Below are 23,769 nucleotides of genomic sequence, written 5' to 3' on the forward strand. Positions count from 1 at the left end.
ATTCACTCCTCGGAACACCGAATTAGGGAAAGGCGAAAAAATGGGAAAGAAGTGAGAGGAAGGAGAAAGTGGTGACAAATAACAAAAATAAAACAATCAATAAGAAATAACAGTGTATAACGTCATCAACGTACAGTTTAAACCTTCTTCTTGTACTCCTTATGATCTTGTCCCTGTCTTGCAAACTGTTGTGGATCAGTGATAGCAACTGCATCACCACTCTTGGGGTCCTTGTCACCTACCCACTGTGAAAAATGTAACCAGAGAGAAGAGTTGTGGATGACACATAATCACTGGGTTTCCATTTGGCCTGTTTCCTACAAGATTTCTAACCGCAGGAGCGTAGCCAGGGGGCGAAGGGGGAGACCGCCCCCCCTCGATTTTTTTTTTTTTTATGATATCGAAGTTTTATAGTAGCTGTTATAAGAGGTTTTAATATTTGTTCACCAATAAATTAACTGTGTCTGAATTTTCGAAAATTCCCAGACCAACATTCTTCATCATACTTCCCTCTACTCGTGCAATTTTGACCGGTCTGTTAGGGGTTGAAGGTTTTTTTTCTATATTGGTTGTCCATAGATGATATTTTGTGCAACATTATGGGCATGTTTGAAGTGAATTTGTTTATTCAAATTCTGAACAAATAATGGGCTTTAAAACCTCGAAAAGTGGGGCTGACGGATATTGTGGGCCGTTACGTAGTATTACCTACAAAAGCAGTGTTCATCTGGTTGGTCATTTTCAAGCCTGAGAAGTGCCATTTTCGGTGATCTGGGGGCTATCAAAACCAGAAATTTTCTTGTACGCTGCGTGCAACCGATGGTGGTGCTCCGCTTAGATAGTAATATACAAAATATCACAAAGCGCGAGAACAATTTGGGGGATGAAAGTTGCTACGCGCCTGCACCCAAGCAAATGTACCCCATCAATATTTGAAACAAATCACCGCCCCGGATCACATTGTCCAGAATGGTGACAATCCCGCTTCCCCCTCCCCCCCAACAACCCTTCTATCCCAGTTCTCCCTCTGAAAAGATCAAACATTCGCTAAATAAATAGCAAACAAACAAAGGATGACTAACTTCTGATAATTCCATCTGTAGGACATTTTAGATCTAGATTTTTTGTTTCTGGAAAGTGCTAAAATCAAAACATTTTCATCACCTTGGCAAGTGCCTCTTCGATGTCTTGAATTGTCAAAGTCCCCAAATTGCCCAAAATTAAGGATTGTGTCGGGTGATTCTGTCAAACGAATTATGTGCCTACCACCAATTACATGTCACTACTACTCAGGTGTATCTTCGTCTTGTAGCCCTCGTCTTCCCCTTTCTCTCCCCAGTTGGCGTACTTTTGAGCTACCTCCACCTTGGAGTATGTGTTTGGCGTGTTCAGCCATTTCGTCTTCTCCTCTGCCTGCCTCCTGTTCAACATCTTGATCGGTGACTCGTATCTGCTCTTCTCAAATTCGTTGTCGTAGATGTAGATGAAGTTGGTGGAGGCTGCTGGGTAGGCGACGTCGCTCTTGGGCTTCAGTTCGTGTCTCACAAACGGCTGGCCGTACACGTTGCCTGTTATGTAACCCTGTAACAATTTAAAAAGTTCCTGGGATCAAATTTTTGTGCTGGTTGCAGATCTAAGTCACTCTTACATCTAACATCAGCAGCACAACATTCCTCCATCTTTGTCTTCTTTGCTGTTTTACTTATGAAATGATTACATATCAAGTCTTCCACAAGTATCTCTTTGAAAATCTCACACATTCGCTGTCTTTGGTGCATTCAGGACGAACTATTCCGTTTCTATGCCATTTCCATGAAATACTGCACAATTTTGGATGCAGGTGATCTTGAAAATATTTTCAAAATGGGTGGGATGTGCGACAGATCACTTGTAGGGAGCTTCATGAAGTTCCCCAAACCGATAAAGTTTGGATTATGTTCGATAGCGTATGAAACCATTCTGATTATTAAGTCAACAGCTTGCCAATACTATATATATATATATATATATGTATATATATATATATATATATATATATATATATATTGAATCTAAGAGAGTATCAAGCTGTAACAATTAGAGTTTCAAGTAAGACACAAATCAAATCAAATGGTGTATCCAACCATCCTGATACGTCACAGCTGTTTACTTTGACTGAACGAAGCTACCTGCTTATCCACACTGACTTCCTACAACTCACTTCTCACTGAATTATCTCACTTAATAAAGCGTATTAGCTTGGTACACATATGATCAAAAACCTCATACGTTAACTAGCGACGCCATCGGTTGGCAATTAGCATAGTAAATGCTTGCTATGTCTGCCCAGAACTTTAAATGCAAATAAGGCTAGTTGGTCTGCTGCACAGACGTTGCAGGCCAAGTGAGTTGGAATTTTTGCATTTTGAAATCTTACCATATTGTCCAAATATCTCATCATGGCTTCGAACTCCAGTTCACTGACCTTCAGTTTGTGTCCTGTCTCACTGACCCCACCTGCGTCCTTGGCAGTCCCTTCGCCGACCTTGTCTCTGACTTCATCCGGTAGGTGGATGACATTATCCAGGCCTACGGCATGTATCTGTCATGAATAATTAGCATACGGTAAAGCGTTTGAATGCAGTTTGTTGTTACATTATCAAACACAAGTCTTACGAGCGACTCTTTAATCTCTCTTATTCCTCCTTTGTCGTTTCTTGTCGCTGACGTTGCTCTGCTGGTCCTAACACTTATACTAAGGAGATTCTTATATTTGTCATCTTGTATATGCCATCCGAGGAATACTCAACAATTTCATATAAGAGGACGACAACATCGTACATGATTTGCCGAAGAAACCATCCGTTTGGCGTTCATGCTTCAAAAATACAAGACCCACTAAAGAGTCGTTTTTAGCTTGAATCCGGTTTGAACTTTCGTCCTTTTGATAAAACCTTTGAATCCTTCTCAATTGAAGCATTTTGTCTTCCATCTCTCTGTCAAGGGACAAAAGAGCTAAATACTGCCATTACAGAACAAACACAGAAATGCACTTCTCCTTCAACAGGCAAATATTTGAGCAACTGTCTGTCTAGGCAATAATACTTCATTCGTTCCTATCCAACAAAAAAAAATTTGTCTGTCAACAAAACTGACCAAACTTGGCTATTTGATAATTTGCTCTTTAATGAACAAAAAGATGTCAACTTCTCTATGGTGGATATAACCAATGCCTGGATTCTGCAAGGCACCTTGATAGCAAATAGGCAAAAGCATTATGTACAATATGTATGAGGTACAATAGAAGCATTGTAACACTATCAGGAAAACGGAAGTTTGTGTTTATAAGCCTCTTCTCCAAACGATTTGATACAGAATCCTGTGGACGCCTGCGGGCGCAAGCTGAGCTCATCAAACTTACAAAGACCCTCAGGAGCATCCCAGCTTTCCTTTCATGATGTTAGTGTCATCACATTAGTATTTATAATACGCTTTCTGGCCAAGGTGAAGTGCACAGGCGCGGCAGTATTTGAATATACCGCGGATGATTGAAAACTGAAGCCTTTCCGAAATCTCATCGATCATATTCATAGACTTACTGTTTTAGTATTCTGTGCTTAATACTCCCTTTTGAATAGATATTTATTCCTCTTGAATGTTATTCAACTTTTATTAGCAGATTGAATTTGAGTTAGCAGAAATAAATGTTTCAGTTTTTGAGTCGGACTAAATTTATTCCAGTCCTTGCAGCCCGACTGAACTTTATTAACATTAGGCTGAAACTTGGAAGAAAATAAATTTTATCCCACAGCGATAGGCCTAGGCCTAAATATCCAATAATGAATGTTCAGAACTTGCTGCAGTTATCCAAGAATATGGAAAATATTGTTGACCCATCGAAGAAGACCAAGCCTCAAAAATGTGTTATTTATTGGATGAAAGATCAACAAGTTAGTACAGAGTCGGTGATGGACAAAGAAAATGCAACTGAAAATGCAGTCTGCTTGATAAAGTGGAGAGGAAAGGGGCCGTATTCTAGAAAAATCATCAAAATAAGTGGTATGTTGACCTTTTTTCTGTTTCATTTCTATGTGTAATCATTTGAAACTTTCTGACAGTGGCACAATAACCAAGTTCAACTTCTAATTTTCTCCTGTCTTGTGCCACGATAAACAGCATATTTGCAGTTAATAAAATTAATAATCAAATTAAAATAAGACAAGGCTACATGTGTAGTATATTTCTTGTTTAGGCCTAAACTTATAGGGTTACTACAGTTAAGCTTATTCTTATGGGTGCATGGGGCAATGCCTATGTTTGGTAATTATTTGGACATTCAGTACTTGGATTTTCCTAGTTTTACCTAGTCAAACTTCACGTTCAAATCTGACGTTTCTCTTACCGTACTACAGAGATTTTACTTACCATTGAAATAGCGTTTTAAAAATGCAAAACATTTTAAGTGTTGGGCATGCAGGGTTTAATGTGATTACATTTCTGTTTTTCATATGTGGTTATATGCAAGGAGCCAAATTTTTCATCATTTTAATAATTATTACAGGGGGGGGGGAGGGCTAGTAAGGTTATATATAAACTTTGTGACATGTTGTAAGACATGTGTAAACATGCTTGCTTGCAAAAAAAGTGGGGTCTAAAGCCACCCATCTCTCCCCCGCGTTGTGACGTCCCTATATTATGCACTGAATATTATATATTATATTTTCTGTTTCTGGTGGGTGGTTATTGTGCCAATGTATATTTGTGCCCTATCATTATTAATTATTTCTATTTGTTTTGTGTTCAGAGTACATTCACAGTATGTGTGGCAGAAACCAGTGGACAGAGCCACAGCCACAAGAGATGAACAAACGGTTTGCATACAAGTGCACGAATGCTCCAAGATACATGAAATTGAAGAAGCTGTATTTTATTTTTGTTTTGTTTTGTTTTGTAATTTTATAGTTTTTGAATAAAAAAGGAGGCTTCAGAATTCTGGTGATTCTCATTATTTGTTTGGAGAGTTTTAATCAATAACTAGGACAACAAGCTGGCAAAATTCCTAACTCTCCTTACTTGGAACTGATTAGCATACAAGTATTCAATAAGTATTTCGAGTAAGTATTCAGAAACCTGTTAAGCCTTCATAAAATAACTAATTAGCATACAAGTATTTGAATACTAGGGAATAAGTATTCGAGTAACTATAAGTATTCATCAGAGTCGAATTATTTAAATTAGCGAATACTTGTATGTAAATGAGCTAAGTATTCAAATAGCTATTCCAATTCTACTCGAATACCTATTTGAATACCTATTTGAATACCTAACAGGTATTCGAATACTTCACTCATTTACATATTTTGGCTCTGACGAAGGCTTATAGTTATTCGTATTAGTATTGGAATACTTATTTTGTACTGTGTGTTATATGGTAAATTTTCTGAATTCTAAGGAAATCTTTGAATACTTTTTGAATACTTATCGACTATATTCGTGTTAGGTAAGGGTAACTTTATCAGAAAGCAGATAATCCGCTTTGTAACGACCATTGTTTGTTACCCAGACTCGACAAAAAAAAACACACACACACCGATTGATAAAATTGTAGGTTGACAAAACCCAGACAACCAGCTCTTGATGCTGCAGGGAGAAGAGAGGACCAAGTACTCCCATTGCTACCCATCAACACCCCCCACTTCCCCCACCACTTGAAATCCTAACCCACTAGTAAAGTGTGTTGCTGAACCTTCAAGACATACAAATAGAAAACTCAATTATGACTTTCATGAATGATCTCTAAGGGAAATTTTTCCCACAGTTTCAACTGGTAGCTTTTCTAAGGATTTACATTAGCCAAAAGACCCTGGTTTCCAAGGTCAATAATGAAACACATCTCACAGGTGGGTAACCTTGCCCTTGGGGTCAGACATCAAAAAGAATATTATGGGAACTTTATCGCTGAATGTCAACATTATTAGTGCACATACATGTTAGAAAGCAAACATCCCCTACTATGCCTTAATCCAAATCCATAAATCCGATTTGGAGTCGGCAAGTCGCATCAAGACTAGCAATTATTCCAGTCAAACATACTTTTTCAACCGCTGTTATTTTCTTTTCATTTCATGGAGCAGGCTTTGCTATTGCAGGTGGCTTTCTGCTGTTACTCAGAGCCTAGTTTGACTCAGGAAATAGCAAACAAAAGTTTGTACAGAAGGGGAATCTTCGGGGGTGGAGAGAGTTGAGGAGAGTGTAATGACTACATATTCATACAGAAGTAGACTATGCTAATGGCAAAATCAAGCTCCGTGTAGGCTAGGAGATACAATCATTCCCAAGACATTAAAATTCCAAATTGATTATATTGTTTGGAAACAGTTCGAAAATTTCAGATAACTTTTCTCAGAGGAGAGGGTCATAACAAAGATTAACTCAATCCATACCATTTACTTTGTGTTTCGAGTTGACTAATCTTGTCCATATTCAACCCTAACCCCCTCCCCCCCCTTACCCCATTCCCGGCTCTTTAAAAAACAGCTTAAAAAAGGAAAACTCTGTAACTTTCATAGGTCTCCAAAATATTCTGAAATGGAGGAGAATGAACAAACTGTAACATAACCAGAAAACATTTGGCCTCACACTGCTAAGTTTTACAAGCAATCTGACCACGTTGGACCAAGTCCAGCTAATTCTTTACCTGTATCTCACATGCTCCTACACAGTTGAGGGCTAGGAAGTACGCCTCCTCTATGGACCCACCACAGTAGACGATACATGGTTACGAAGAATAGGATCTTGTTTTTGGGTCCAGGGGCCCTGATGATTTGATCCTTCTGTTCCTCCTCGACCAGTATCTCCGTGTAGTCATAGTATAGAGATCTCACCACAAATCAAGGCATCTTGACTGATCAGCAATAGGCCACACTTCATAGTTGAGACCTGTCAAGATTCAAAGCAAAAAATTCAAAATCCTCCATATTCTATGACATCTTTGCTTTTAACGATTTGCTTTGGTCAACAACTTGCAGGAAGGGTAATGCTAGGCAAACATATTGAATATTCAAAGAACATTTAAAATCCTCCATAATCTATGACATCATTGCTTTTAAGGTAGTTTTTTTTCTTCTTTTTGTTTTCTTTTATGTGGTCAGCAAATTTATAAAGTCAACCACGTATTAATCAAAACAAATCGAAATATGACAAGTCAAGCTAAAGATCTTAAAAAAAAGTGATCAAAATCCAAGTAAAGAAAAAAGGAACCTGCTCTAAGAATCATGAAAGTAATTTTAAAGGTGGATACTCACAGCAGCGGCTGCCGAAGTGTGCACATGTTAAATGCATTTAGTACCTGGTCTGGATTTATTATTATTATTACTATTGCTTTGGCAGACTTTTAACTTTGAACACTATCTATCAATATGTAGCAACTGCTTTGAAGTTGATGAGAAAAACATCTTTTGGCCGAGAAGCATCCAACACTGGGGTTATTCCACTCATCTCCAGAAGTTATCTGTTGATCCAAAAAAATCCCTTAGTTCATTGTTGCCTTTAAATAAAACAGTGAGTGACTTAATTATTTAGATTACACAAAAGAAGGCAAAACTATATCAAGAAAAGAATGCAAGACAATTGATCAAGTTAGCCATTAGCTAGCATTTGAAAGCAGTAGAGAAGACCAGCATATGCTGAGAAGTCTCCTTGATAATTGAAACAAACACTGTTGTTCTATAACTCTATAAACACTACCTGGCAATTGATTGGACATTGTTTATATGTAAAGGATTGGGTGGTTAGAGAAGTCTGGTTGCGACATCCAAGGGGGGGTGGGTGGGGGGAGATATAGTATGGCAAGGGAAGGCAGAACTCAGTTTTTCTCTTTAAGCGCTGGTATTTTGTTCCCCACTAGCAAGCTCTACATCAAAAAATAGGAGGAAAAGGAAAACAAATGTGTAATAAACAATGCTTGATAAAATCATAAACTAGCTTTTAAATGTTGGAACACTCCTTTAATGCTCAGAAAATATGTATGTATGTGTGTATGTATGTATGTATGTATATGTGATCTTCCCGCAAGCAGGAACTCGCGAAAGAAGCCATGGAGTCTTATAGACTCGCAAGCTGACCGAAGCCAATCTCTCGGCACACATCCATTTAACATCCATGTAGGGAAGTTGTTATTGAACAACACCCTTGCCAGACGACACACATTGCTGTCGGCGGGAATCGAACCGGGGATCTCATGACTGGGAGACGCCGGCGTTAACCACTAGGCTATACACTCTTAATATATATATTAAAGAGTGAATGGCTCCTTTAATATTAAGGAGTAGAAGGCTCTTTTAAATGCTTCTGCCATGCAACCCACAATGCATCTCATGTCAAAAATTAACCGTCTATTCTAAAAATCATGGCTATAACCGACATATGATAAAAAAAAATAAGATATAAAATCTTAAATTTGTCCAAAATCCATAACCATCTAAAAAAATATTTGCTTTGTCAATAGATGATAGCTGAAGGGAATCAATACAGCTTATTTATTACAACTCTAAGTGTACATATGACCAAATAATCCCAATGCCATGGAATACTATTATGTACCAATGCCAACAACAATATGTACACAACAGTTACCTTTATCGAACACATGGACACGGCCATCTTATACTACAAAAACTTGTGATAAAACTGAGGGTGCTACTGGCAAATACCGCAGAATACCTATCTAGCCTTATGCTGTCTACCAACAGAAATCACCTACAATATAAAAATTAAATGCAAGCAAATATGAATACTTGTAACGTCTTCGTTCACATACTGAAATAATTATTCCATCTAGTACAGTAGTAGCAGGCATATCACATAATATAACACATGCTTGGACCTAAGATGTTTAAAAAGTAAGGAACGAACTTACCTGATTGTACCTGGTCTCCATAGCTACCCTCAGCATACACTGCAAACGTACATTTTCTGCAACACCTAACTTCACGTCAAACTACAAAAAAAGCATCATATCAGTCAAAATCTTAGAAAAGTTACAAATGAAACATGTTATTATCTCATAGAGCTTTTGATCATAAACTGACGCAGGGTAAGTTAATTAAAAATAACTGATATTTTTGGGTATATACATAAATCTTAGATTTCGTGTATAAACCACGTTGTCAATGGTCCTGACCACAAACTTTTTCAGGTTCCTTACCCGCAACTTCCTGGAGTTTTGAAGGCTGAAATTGCAAATAAACTAGTGCATATCCCTACACCAGTTGGAAGGGTCACATTGCAAATAAATTAATGCATATCCCTACACTAGTTTGGAGGGCTGAAATTGCAAATAAACTAGTGCATATACCTACACTAGTTTGGAGGGCTGAAACTGCAAATAAACTATTGCATATCCCTACACTAGTTTGGAGGGCTGAAATTGCAATTAACTAGTGCATATCCCTACACTAGTTGGAGGGCTGAAATTGCAATTAACTAGTGCATATCTCTACATATAAACAGACCTATCAAAAAGCCCAATCCTTGAGATCAATTTTAAGTTGGTCTGACTTCATGAAGTCAAAAAATTGGATAACCAACCGTCAACCTGTTAACACTGTTCCTTGAGGAGCTCTTATATTTTCTACTTTCTAATGATCTACGAGGTTAAATACAGTGTGGTTTTCACTACATCATTGCAAATTGTATTATTTGAGACACTAATTGAGACAATATTTAGCAGAAAATTTTATTTTATTCCAATTTTGGAATACTTTTTCCGCTGGAGATCTCGGCAATGGCGTCTTGCGACGTTCGTTAGCCTACAAGATTGTTAGTACGGATTCTGCGACAGTGGAGAAATTAAAGGAGTGTAGCATCAGAGTTGCCGACAGTTCATATAAAGATACTGAGATTTTGTATGCTATCATGAATGCTGTTGGTAGAGATGGAATTGCAAGTTGTGTGAAATCTTTGGGATGCTGGATTATCACATTAAAAGCAAAGGAACAAGCTGATCTTATTTTGGACAGTGGACTCCTTGTGAATGGGAATCAGTTTCTAGACCTACCTGAAGAACACAAGAGCTTGCCTTACGCAATTAGAATTAACAGGATTAATATGAACTTAAAGCACAAGACTTTTACGGAAATGTTTAAATGCACATTGGAGTCAACATATGACAAATACTGAACTGTATGGCAACGAACCAAAACTATCCTGTAAGATACAACAACGCCGTCTCAAACTAGCAGGGCACTCATACAGGAACACCAAGGAACCAGTCTCTCAACTTATCATGTGGACACCAAAACATGGAAGGAGAAATAGGGGAAAACATAAGCTCAGCTATATAGATGTAGTTGCTAGAGACATCGGGGTGCTTCCAACTGATCTTCCTAACTTGATGAGGGACAGAAATAAATGGGCAAATCTCAACATGATTCCGACTTCTGTCGACTAGAGAGAGAGAGAGAAAGCACAATGGTCAAACTAAAGTATGCAATCTGTGTTTGGTAAGCGATCACATCAGGAGAAACTGTCCCAACTACAAATGTAAAGTTTGCGATGTCCAAGGGCACCGGGAAGCTAATTGCCCAAAGGTCAGATGCTTTAAATGCCAAGAACTTGGACATAAAAGCTTTAATTGTCCTGAGATGTTTGAAGAGTATCGCCATGACAACACAGACGCTGGCTCAACCCTAGATACACATGAAAACGAAACACAATATCAGTCTGAGGGATTAGTCACTGGGTCAGTTGAACAGGACGATCACGCTATTCAAGAAGCTAACGAGGTCAGGGCACAGAAATCCGAACAAAACACAGATTCAACAGCAAAGAAGAACAATAACGCGAACTCCAGACACCCGAGTAATCCTAACCAGGAGTCAAAGAAAACCCAACAACAACAGCGAACTGCACAAAAGACGACATTGCCAACACAAAAAGTAGTAGAACAACGGAGAACACAACCGGAGACTGGATCTCAGCGGATGGAGGGGGCAAGCACACAAAGGGGAAACATCCAACCCCACAAAAGGTAAATATCCCTAGACGAAGACGGCTTTCAAACTATCAGACTAAAGAAGAAAACATTTATTCCTAATCTCAGCAGAGCGAGAAATGTCAGAACAAAGGATTCTTCAGCAGAACCTATGCAAAGATGATGGCGTTCATGTTATACATTGATTTATTTATAGCGATGCAAGCTGCAAAATACCTTGAAACAGGGGAGGAAGCTATCGCATGCAATTACTACGATATTGTTTCATACAACAAGATGTCTAGCGAACACATATTGTCTTTATTCCACCATAATAGTCGAAGCCTTAACAAAAACTTAGACGACATAACTACATTTACGTCTCTATTGAAGGAGGATTTCTCTGTCATTGGATTTACCGAAACCTGGCTCACTGCAGATACATCCCCCCTAATCCATATCAATAACTATACGCTTGTTGAAAGGCATCGTCCCGAAAGGAGAGGTGGCGGTGTTTGTTTATTTGTTAACAACGATTTAAATTTCAAACTCAGAAACGATATAAGCATTTTCAATGATTCTGTCAATGTTCATAGAGGTTGACATAACATCAGCAATGAAAAATTATACCATAGGCGTAATTTATAGGCCTCCAAAAAGTTCACTGCATATTTTTCTGACACACGTAAACAAAATTTTAACCCAACTCCCGAATGAACGACACAGTGCGTACATTATGGGTGATTATAATATTGATCTTGCTGACAATATTAAATCTGCTGACTTTTTAAACTTACTATATGCCAGTGGATTTTTTCCTACTATTACCAAACCTACCCGTGTGGGTTGCACTTCTGCAACTCTTTTAGATAATGTTGTAACCAATGATGACTGCAAACTAATAACTGGTATCTTTGTAACCGATCTCAGTGACCATTATCCATTATTTCTCCAAACTGCCATACACAAAAGTAGGCAAAGGGGCCCTATGTATGTGAGGAACTACTGCAAAACAAATGTACAGAATTTCTTCTCAACAATCCAAGATGCTTCTTGGGAAAATGTTTCATGCCAAACTGATGCAAACATTGCCTATTCTATGTTTTATAACAATTTCAATGCCATATATAATCAATGCTTTCCTGAGCAATGGGTCACCAAATCTAAGAGACGTCGAAAGAGATGCCTGTGGATTACTGCAGGTATTCTAGTTTCTATCAAAAGAAAAATAAGCTATTTAAAAGACATATTAAGAACCCGTCGGGTGTAAATAAAACTATTTATTCTCAATATCGCAATAAGCTCAATCATGTTATCAAATATTCTAGAAAATTATATTTCAACAATAAATTTGATAATGCGAGGAGTAACCCAAAAGGCACATGGGATACCATTAACCAACTACTCCATAAAGGTCGTAAACAATCATCGTATCCCTCTTTTTCAAGGATGGTGACAAAGAGATTAACACCGACCATGACATTGCTAATAAATTTAATGACTTTTTCGTCAATCTGGGGCCATCACTGGCAAGTAAAATCAACCACAAACGTAAATCACAGGAATCTGTGAACATTGATGTTAACACTCATTCCATGTTTTCTCATCCTGTCAGTGAGGAGGAGTTGTTAAAAACAGCAGCCTCTTGCATGAAACCCGATAAAGCAGCTGGATACGATGATCTTAAGCCTGGTATTGTAAGACAAGTTATCCTATTTATTACCAAACCATTAACCCACATTTGTAATTTGTCGTTCAATACCAGTATTTTTCCTGATATGCTAAAAATTGCCAAGGTCATCCCTGTCTTTAAGAAAGGGGATTCAGAAAACTTTGAAAATTATCGACCTATATCACTATTATCATGTTTTTCCAAAATAGTTGAAAGGCTTATGTATAATCGTATTTTTAACTTTATTTCAAAATATAACATTTTATGCCAGGAACAGTATGGATTCCGTCCTGAACACTCCACTGAGCTAGCACTAGCTGATGCCATTGACAATTTGTATAGTAATCTTGACAAGAATAGTACCTGTGTCGGGGTTTTCCTGGACCTCTCAAAGGCCTTTGACAAAATAGACCACACAATTCTGCTTAATAAATTACACCGTTACGGCATAAGAGGAACCCCTCTTAATTGGATCGACAGTTACTTAGCAAGCCGCTACCAATATACATCCTACAAAAATGCTCATTCCCAACCGGAGAGAATTCAATGTGGTGTGCCACAAGGCTCTATACTTGGTCCATTGCTTTTTATCCTATATGTTAATGGCATTACCAATGTTTCTGATAAAGTTAAAGTTGTTTTGTTTGCTGACGACACAAATATTTTCTTCGTATCACAATCGAGAACTTTATTTCATATTGAAGTATCAACTGAATTAGACAAGTTCAGCAACTGGTTTGCTGGCAACAAATTATCATTGAATATTGATAAAACAAACTATATAGTTTTTAATACTTCTAAAAATTTTACATGGAATGCTGATATTACTATGGGTAGTAAAAGACTACAACAAGTCAATAGTACTAGATTTTTAGGCATATATATAGATCATTTACTTAAATGGTGTGACCACATTACAACTGTCTGTAAAAAAGTTGCAAAAAACACCGGTGTTTTAGCTAAGCCTAAGCATTATCTGCCACAACACATACTAAAGATTCTCAATCAGACATTAGTCCAGCCACATATTACGTATTGTTGTAACATATGGTCTGGTACTAGATATACCAATCTGAATCCCATTTGTATTACACAGAAGAGAGCAGTCCGCCATATAACACATGCCAAACCACGGGACCACACAAATCCTCTTTTTAAGCGTTCTAAGTTGTTAAAAGCTGATTTCATTATTTGGGTTAACCTTGCTACATTTGCTTATAAGGCATGGAATGGACTGTTACCAAATGCTTTTAATGACTACTTAATATGTAACAGTGATATTCACCATATACCAGATCTTCAGGCAATGCACATTATAACAGGTATAATTCTACAATGGGGATGTTATCACCAAGGGCACGTACAATCAAAACATGGAATTCTCTATCAGACAATATTACAAATAAACCTTCTGCAAAATCATTCAGATGAAACTTTATTCAAAAAATTATTGCATCTTATTAATTGAACATGTTCATTTTTTCTTATATATTTTGTTTTCTTTTTCCTTTTCTTTACAGGGAGTCCTCTACTTTGTTAAGCCATCTGAAGGTTTTTTAGAGGACTTCCTATCACATTGAATATATTCACATGATAAACAAATCAAATCAAATTTGTGAATAGGACTGCATAATGCAATTTTAGTCTAGTATGTTAATTATTTAACAATGTCTATTTTCCTCAAGATGAGCCTTATTCTCAAAAGTTATACCTGTACTTACATTTTATTATGCCTTTGTTTGCTAGCTGGGTCATCTACTTGGTTATTTTTCAGTGGAACAGGTGTCACTTAACTGTTTCTTCTCCTCTTTACTGCTTGCATGTGTTCCTCTCATTCCTAAATTTGTCCATCAACTTCATGCTCCAGTAATCCTGTTTCAAAAGGAATTATAAATAATATCGACACTCTATGTTCACATACTGGGTAATCACCAATCACAATAAATCCCATTCCAACCCCATAGCTTCACGCACACACACACATCTAATCAAATACACACACATGCTGTTTGAAAGCAGTTATTTCCTATTCACAATTGGTTTGGTCTACCAAACATACTCTGAAACTCTCTACAAAGACAACGATGCACAGAGCTGACCCTGGCAACCTAGGATAAGGAATTATATTTTACCCAGCCCAGACACAATAGCATGTACATATAAACATTACTTACTACAGGATGAGCGCCAGGTATGGATGCCTGTCCCAGGAAAGGGTAGCCCCCGCTGCCTCTGAGTAGTGGGCAGTTCAAGTGCAGCTCGTAGATTGCTCAACAGCATGTCTCTTCCCAGTCCTGTGGTCAGTACACTACAACCAGTTTGTACCTACATGTAATGAAAGAAATTAATCAAAAAGAATATGGCACAAAAGAGGGTTCTAATTAAGAAGACACTGCAACTGAATGGCCTCTCCAAAGACTTTCCAATTCAGGCAGAATATGATCATCAATATCACAACCCTCTAAGTATAATGCAAGAAGTAAGACTCCATTTGCTCCTGCAAGCCAATGCAGATATGTAATAGTTGCGAATGTCACCATGGATACATTTGTTATTGGTTACCATCACAGTAACAAGTTGTGCTTAATGGGTGAAATGAAAAGAAGAAGGGATCACAAGGTACAAAGTCCAGGCAATGAGGGCTGTTCAGCAAAGATGCCCTATTTCTCAGATGAACAAAATGGTGGAAAGATTTGTGAATCCAAATTACTTACAGGTAAGAATCCACTAATGGTCAAGTGTCTCACAACTAATGCTGATGGCAAGGCATGTAAAAGGTTCAGTAGTACAATGGCTGTAACTACTCATTCTGAAAGTGAACTTAACCTGTTAGATCAAGTTCACCTACTCAAGTCACTCCGCAGAGCACTGACTATATTAAAGCAGTGTTCTCCTCTGATATGTTCCTGCAAAAACTGTGACTAAGAAGCGCTTGACAATCTCATAAATACCTGGGAGAAACCATCACTGATAAATTGGAGTGGAATGAACATGTAAAACGTATTCTAGCAAAAACTAATCAGCGTATGTTCCTATTACAGAAGCTTAATTTATTCGGACTAGACCAACTCTTATTTCTCTGTTCTATATTAAAATCGGCAATCAAGACCACCATTACATTCTGTTTAGCCACGTGGGGTGAAAATACTACTGCTAGAGACATGACCAAGTTAAGTAGACTAGTTTCTAAAGCAAGGAAAGTTTGTCGCTCACATGACCTCAGTTCAGTAGATGGGTTGCTTGTCAGAGTATCACAGAGTAATATGAAGTCAATCATGTCATCCCAACATCCTCTGGGGCATCAGGTAGATTACAGCAATCAAACAGGCAGACTAATTGTCATGAGATGCCGAACCGAGAGATACAGGCGTTCTTTCTTGCAAAGGGCTATTCTCAATCTTGCCAATGAATTATGTAGGAAATAGGCCAAATATATGTGTCAAAACATGGACATAGTAGTCTTAATTTTTTGTTTTAGGAATCAGATTTTTATGTATTTTCGATGTATTTATGATTGTTTTATTGTCTGTTTTACTGAGATGGACTGAATGCCAATTTTTATGGTCAATAAATTTCTTATATCTGAAATATCAAAAGCGCTTTATCAACATGTTTAGAATGCCTTGCAAAGTACTACAGTGGAAATCATTTATATTGCCAAAAGCATTCATTTGTATGCAAGAGGGGCAGGAAGTACACATTTCCATGTATGCCAAATGCTGCAAAGGGTTCTCTGCTAATATCCCACACTGACAGCAGGAAGCTAAACAAAATATCTGAGACACCCACCTGCAGCAAATGATTATGGTCCACTCGTTTTGAGACTTCCACTCAAAAGCAGATGTCATCAATAAGGCTTTCACTGTGACCAATCCAAAACATAGTACCACACTTTCGTGCATTGGTCAGTACAGGGACTACAGTTCCATACACATAGCATATAATGTGCCTGAAGAGTCCATAGCCAGGAAGATGGAAGCTGCAGTATTAAAGGTGAGCTCAAATAGTCCATGTATCCAGACTCTGAAATAGATGCAAAGAAAACAGCAATGTGATGAATTACGTAAGAGAGGCAGAGCATACAGACGGAGGAGAGCACAACTCAGAGAGAGAAAGTACAAGCTACATGGTAGAACTACAAACATAAACCAGTCCAGTATCTATAAGAAAGATCAACTGATTCATGACCAGTTACTCTAGGATGAAAAACTACACGGATGATGAAGATGACAATATTTATCAGTGGTGCCAGTAATTTGTAAACTGAGTCTATCCACACTCACTGTTATGAGTTAAAACAGTATCACTCAGTCAGGGAAGTAGGCAATCAAGCTGATGACCATAAACTTGGCAAGTGCCATCAAACTTTCCAGGCTTTCTGCTGTGTTGCACTGCAAGATACTGTTGAGAGATGTGACACTTCTCTCCACATGTAGGCTGTTGTGGAATATGTAGGAGATGTCAAATGGTTTGGTCCTTAAGATTTCTTTACTTTGCACAATACTTTGAAGAGCATATATGTCAGAATGTGGACTCTGCTGCCTCTTCTCTTAGCTGCCAGGGTTAGCATTGTGAAAATAATGCCATATGCTGGTGCCCCTGGCTTACTGATGGTGTAGGCACCTGTCCACATTCTGCATCCCACTGTGTAACTTGCTGGGGCTGATGTATGTTTTGCCAACTTTTCATTTATGTCATCAGCCCATGCCATCCAATCTTGGTCTGACATTGTAAAGGTGTGAGCTTTCCAGTTCCATATGTATAAATGTATATAGGCCTAAGCTTATTCTGAATGCAGCTTGGGGCTCAGTTCAGCTGATTCTTACACCACATTGAGTAGTAATATATGCTTTTAAACTTCTGTCGCTTTTGCTCTGCTACACTGCACAGAAGTAGGCTACTCACCAGATCTACAACTTCCCTATCAAATAAGCTACATGTACTACTTAGTGAGTGTAAGTCTGTGATGGTATAAGCTCTGAGGTGATGGGCATTACTTTCACTTTTCCCCTTTGAGGTAGCTGAGAGTTTTTCACACCTACCCATGCAATCACCCCATTCTTTATCATAAAGTTGAAATTTGATTTCTTCTTGAATATGAAACTTTTTCCTAATTTTAAGTTGCTAACTCTTCAAACTCAACACATTGCTTCTGTTCTTTTATGGTGAGATCATAGATGTGAGGAGTTCATAAATACTGATTTAGTTTCAGAACCAATTCTACATGTTAATCTTCTTACAACTGTTTATTCAACATATGTGAGAAAAGGTTTCCTCATGTAAGTGAATGAAGTGTCAATGTTCCAAAAGTATATTGAACCTTTCTGTCCAGCACATTTTTGGCATTTATATGTAAAATTCCACCTGTTTTCTGCCATACTTCCTCTGTGGGAAATGGTGTAGTGCAACCCTGCATTTCTGTACTGTAAAGAAAGAAAAAATAGATAACTAAAATCCTGGTTATCAGTACTGAAGGGCTCATTTATTAAAATTACAATTCATTATTCTTAATCGTAGTTAACCATAAACATAGATTGAAATACAGATCTTGTCTCTTACTATTTTTATAACCAGAACTGCATGTGGATTCCTAACATAGTTAACGATCAGCTATCTGCAGTATTCTGTTTGTAAAGTGTTTGTGTAATGCGGCTGAGCAAGAGTCTTTCCAGTAAAGCTGTTGGAAAAGGGAAGAACACTAATGGAGTAAATGAAAACAATTAAATGATACCTTAAATAACTGTTGACCAGCTGATAAACATATTTATATTTTAAATGCAATTTCCCCAGATTAGTGATAGTAATATACCTAACATGTGTTCATCCGTGGGTGGGAAAGCAATTATTTACTCTGTCACTGTGAATTTCCCTCATGCAGTGGCATTGCTGGCACGACTCTTGCTCAATCGTGTTCGTGTTACATTTGCAAAGAGAAAGTTAAGCTTACCTTCTAAAAGGTTAAGTTAACCTTAAAAGTGCTATTTCAAAAAGGTTAAGAAGGTTGGCTTCTGCAATTGCGTAGGCCTACAGCACACATACTTTATGCTTGACCTTATTATAGTTTAGATTAGGATCAGGAGGGACACTCAAGTCCCCATCAAATACCCTATAGGAGATGGAAGAAAACTGATGACACAAACGGTCAGACCCGATTACAATGCTTAAAGTGCTTGTCCAAAGCATTCTTAAACCCATTCACACTACAGTACTTGCAAGTGCAATTTTCTCAGGCAAACCATTCCACTCATTCACGACCCTATTAGAAAAAAATTTATGCCGAATATTAATGCTACTTTGTGACTTGTGGAGTTTAAGACAATGACATCTGGTACAACCACTATCAGCAAACATGAAAAGTCAGTGACTATCAAGATACTTAATAAAGATATCACTTTTATGAAACCTACGTTTGAGTTGAATCTTGGTCTTGGTCACTGCATAATCTAGATCTATGGGAAGACTGTCCATGAACTTGTGTTTGAGTTACTTTGTTTCTCTGAAATTTAGTGACTCTAGGCCTGACTCGTTGCATAACTGGTAATAGTTCCTGAAAACTCAACATGAATTGAATATGAACCACTGAATCAAGAACTACTGGAGACTAATAATTCTTCACATCCTTGGCTAGATGAAGTAATGGTTTCTAATACAAACGGTATACTTTATCAATCCCGTTCTTGAACCATTGGCCAGAAAATTGTGTCCTTTCTGGAGAGAAGTATTGAAGAAAACCGGACTGATGGTGTGCTATTTATAATAATCCCTCTGCCTAATACAAATACCAAAGTATTTAATTAAAAAATAGTGAATTGCACATAAAGCTCCTAAGGCGACATCTTTGCTCTAGGTAAATTTAACTCTTTTCACAACACTTAGGACGACATAGCATAAACTCACCACTTATGGCGACAATGGTGATTTAGTGTAATTTCGTCACACTGGACGATTAAATACAATTAACTAGTTTATTAATTTCACATATACATGTCACCCTATGTGAAATTAACTCTTTCCACAACACTTAATAAATTAATAAATTGTGAAAGACATAACACCAGAGATCTACAGTCAATATGAAAAGATGCCTGTATACAGTATTTAGAACTGCTCAATGGGATCATTTCAACTCAAGCTGGATTCTAAACCAGAAAATTTCCAACATATGAATTCTGGCCATTAACTTACATCACTAATAGTTTCAGAACTTGACTACTGTTCATTTGTCAGTTTATTGAGTAATCGTAATGACAGGCTCTTAGCATTACACTCATAAACACACATACTGCTACTTCACAAAAATGCATTGTGTTACATATTGAAACAATTTTACATAACACAAAACAGCATGGAATGAATACAATATGACAAAAACAGGGAGTTTGCAGGAACTCACCAGGACTCACAAAAGCCTTCAAGATCTTTGCAATCTAGACACACCTCAAGGTGCCCCTGCATACTCAAGCATGACATATAGCCCTTGTTACTAGGATATATTGGAATTACTGGATATGAGTTTGCCCGACAGTGCAAGTCTCATTGCAGGAAGTCCACTTCACCTCATTTGTTGTATGTAAGAAGTACCTGGAAAGGAAAAAATAAGTTACTCATTACAACAATGTTGCATTTCTATTGCAATTTCCATTTGTTCCTTTACCCTCTGGATTATCAGGTATAAATGAAAACTTTCATTCAGCTTTTACTTAAAATTATCAGAATTACTATTAAGAGCAACAAACTTACAAATCAGATACAGACTATCATCTAAACCCAGCCTTACAAAATGTGCATCCTCATTGTATTGATGCAAGTTTATCAGTCAGATCTAACTGGTGCCATGATACCTCTTTTAAAAATGACTAATTCCCTGCAAACCTAAGCAAATTCCCAATCAGTTTCAATGTTAAAGGTAGTCTGTATATGCCCCAAATTATAGGATGCTATAATTGCTAGAAGTTTTTAACAAGTTACTTTCATGTAGGCCCTTAGTCCAAATTGTTCTCAGACATTCTTAATGAACACACAAGATGACTGAATGTCCCCGTGAGGTAAATTTCCTCAAAAGTTGTAATAAAAACAGTTTATAGAATTTTGACCAAAGGTGACCAAATTTGAATATTTGGGCCAACATGGCATAAATTTAAATAATACATTGAAAAGTTCACTTATTTTTTGGGGGGTTGCTTTGATGCTTTTCACAGAACGATCTGTATCTCTTACTCATCTAAAAGTTTGCACTGGCTTTGGTTACAGGAAGTGCATGATGATGTGTAAACTGCACCAAGGAATTCTAATGCATCCTCCTGTGCAGTTGAATCAAACTCTGGAAGAATCTGTTTCAACCTTGCGAGACAGGAGGCCCATGAAGTTCAGGTTGAAATTGCGTGGAAGAGAGCTTTGATTACTTCCATTAATTCAGAGCTATGTCCATCATAGTGTTGAATGATGCTGCAAAGAAGCTATAAAAGAAGGAAAATTTAGATTTGTAGAAAATCTACATCTGACATGGGTGGCTCATCAATATGAGTGGAAAAGTTTAGGGTTGCAGCCTTCATTTGTATCCATTTTTTTATGATTGCTTGATGTTTCAAAGCACTTTCTTGGAAGTCTGTCACTAGCTTCTGTAGCTGAAAAGTTACTCTCATCAAGTAAAATGATAAACACATCATATTTTAATAACCATTTGTTGGATATGCTACTGGGAGAAAGGAGTAGAGGTATCATGAACTTGACAAAGAGAGTGCCAATGTTGGAAATCTAGTATATTTGGGGGATAATAAAACTTAAAACCTTCATTGTTGAAGTGAAAATTATGATATTCTGCAATAAGTGCCAATCCTTGGGATGGGGTTGGAACATCACAAAATGCCCCTTGCAACTGTGCCCATATAGGTTGGGATTTTCCCTTCTCCAGGCATAGGAGTTTGTCAAGGATATGGTCCTGGCACACTAAAAGTCTTCCATTTTTCAACATTTCCAGGTGAGGAGGATCAAGTCACATGAAGTCTTGCACCTCCGTAGCTTGGAATCCCTGCCTTAATGAATTTATTTCTAAAGCTGCATGGGTTGTCTTAGGTTACTTACCTTTACAGTAACAGGATTGCTTTGTTCCTGAAATAAAAACATTTAACAATATTTAATGTGACTTTTCGAGCATGGCCAGTGATTTTCCACGATCAAGAAATTCACAATAACATGGATCTATATCCATAAAATAATGAAACGGAAAACTCAATTTGAAATAGAAAAACCAGTATTCTTTGCAAGAGTTGGATATATATGCAATAACTGTGGGGCTGTATTGACCTTGATCATGTTTCTCCCTGTAAGAAGGTAACATATATTGTGAAAGAGAAATATAGAACATAGGTTGGGTGGGAAATTGTGCAGGGGGGCAGAGGTTTGTTTGGCCCCAAATATGCCAAAAGTTCCAATACGGTCACATTTGGTCAACATTTTAAATTGTTGTCATTACCACCCTGGAGGAAATTTACCTCACTGAGACATTCAGTCATCTTGTGTGTTCATTTAGAATGTCTGAGACCAATCTGGAAATAACAATCTCAAGGAATGTAATTTTTGAAATCTTCAGAAAAGTATGCTATAATTTGTTGCCTATACAGACTACCTTTAATTCAAATATTTTCTATTGGATATTTGAATCATATTCAAACTTGGGCTGCTAACCTCATCTGGTGTGTTTGTACTGATGATACTGGCTGCAAGTTCCTGAAATATAGAATAATTAAATTTATGGATTACATGCAACAGCTACTGTATATTCAACAACCTATCACAGCACAGGTCAGCAATTATTTGTGTTAGTACACTGTGGATATGTTCATATGTATATTGATTCCTTTTGTTAAAAAATTCTTTCTTGCAATAAAAAATTTAAACGCTACGAGACATTTATTGGATATTGAATACAAATTTGCATTTTTTTCTTTGTTAATTAAGGAATATGTTAATACATAGAGGTCATACCAAATTCAAGATCAGATGAAATTTAAGTCGGTCAATATCAGTGCCTATTCTGGAAATTTATGCCTCTATGAGGATTTCTGTGATGATAGAATCAATGTTGATGAAAGAATAAATGTGACTTCATGCAGTGTGTATAAAATTAATACTCCAACCACACATGCAAAGTGCAATGTGGTTCCCAGCTACACCACTCTTTGGGGAAATGGTAATTTGATGGCTGTTCTTGCTGCAAACTCAGTCTAGACAGTGTGTTAGATTATCAACTCAACCAACTTTGGCCAAGTTCCTGATATTGTCAGCTGCAAGCCAGGAATCTCATTGGGTTGCTGCCACCACCATGAAGATTTAAGCAGTATATCATTTCTCCTATAACAACAACATTGGAATGGTAAAGCAACATTACCGTAATGATGCTATATCGCAATTCCCTTTTGAATTAAGTAATATTTTAAGGGACATTTTCTTAATATTTAGTTTGTTCAATATATGAAAAATCAACCAATGTAAAATGCATTATGGTTTCCATGATGTAACATGAGTAATTTGTGTATGCGTTTGTTTGTGTGTGGGGGGAGGGAAGGGGGTTTGCACACACTTAATAGTAATTAAGGCTCTACAAATATTAGAGAAAGCTGGAAATGATGATTGAGATGCAACAAACATGGGCGAAAGTGGAAAATATCTGCCAAGAAAACGAGACGGACCATTCCTGCAGGCTATGAGGTATCATTATGTTAAGTATCAACTCAAATGGAATAAAATTCTTCCGATTCTGTGTTTATAAGGAAATTTCAGCTGAACCTTATTTTGTCACACATCTCATCAATATGCAGCAAAATAATAACACTGAAAACATTGCATTGTGTAACCAACCTCCTCAGCACAATAAAATTTAGTCATACCACATATGGTTGGTGAGCAATTGCAGATCAGGTTTTAATTTTAAGCCCTGCCCACTCATTTCGTTGCACGATATCTGCACCAAAAGCAATAACGACCCTCCTTAGCTCGTCATTGCTGCATGGATCACCTCAAACCATTCTTCAGATTGGAGCTAACAGTTATCAATGTTAAGCCCTGCCCACTCATTTTGTTGCACAATATCTGCACCAAAAGCAATAACGACCCTCCTTAGCTCATCATTGCTGCAAGGATCACCTCA

At 37.4% G+C, this 23,769-nt stretch overlaps 1 protein-coding gene across 35 annotated transcripts in view; it reads right to left on the bottom strand.

Moving 5' to 3' along the window:
• LOC139967736 (gamma-adducin-like) overlaps positions 1-23,769 on the bottom strand; it is a 58,444-nt gene that overhangs the window by 29,086 nt on the left and 5,589 nt on the right. For 14 of the 35 annotated variants that reach the window (XR_011793130.1, XR_011793124.1, XR_011793129.1 and 11 more), the window contains 13 exons: positions 22,308-22,349; positions 21,705-21,731; positions 20,841-21,079; positions 20,017-20,204; positions 16,413-19,331; positions 14,798-14,948; positions 14,345-14,495; positions 8,897-8,977; positions 7,284-7,489; positions 6,677-6,918; positions 2,417-2,581; positions 1,267-1,581; positions 135-245 (listed from right to left, as the gene is read on the bottom strand). Coding sequence is in view for 4 of the 35 variants with exons in the window: in XM_071971786.1 (XP_071827887.1) it covers positions 20,990-21,079; positions 21,705-21,731; positions 22,308-22,349 (159 nt within the window). In the remaining 31 variants the exon portion in view is untranslated. Of the gene's footprint in view, positions 1-134; positions 246-1,164; positions 1,582-2,416; positions 2,582-6,676; positions 6,919-7,283; positions 7,490-8,896; positions 8,978-14,344; positions 14,496-14,797; positions 14,949-15,836; positions 16,022-16,412; positions 19,332-20,016; positions 20,205-20,840; positions 21,080-21,704; positions 21,732-22,248; positions 22,350-23,769 lie in introns of those variants that run through there. The other 21 variants (XR_011793131.1, XR_011793132.1, XR_011793115.1 and 18 more) reach the window with 21 other exon arrangements.

This window comes from Apostichopus japonicus, chromosome 5 (assembly GCF_037975245.1).
Source record: "Apostichopus japonicus isolate 1M-3 chromosome 5, ASM3797524v1, whole genome shotgun sequence".
NCBI lineage: Eukaryota > Metazoa > Echinodermata > Holothuroidea > Aspidochirotida > Stichopodidae > Apostichopus > Apostichopus japonicus.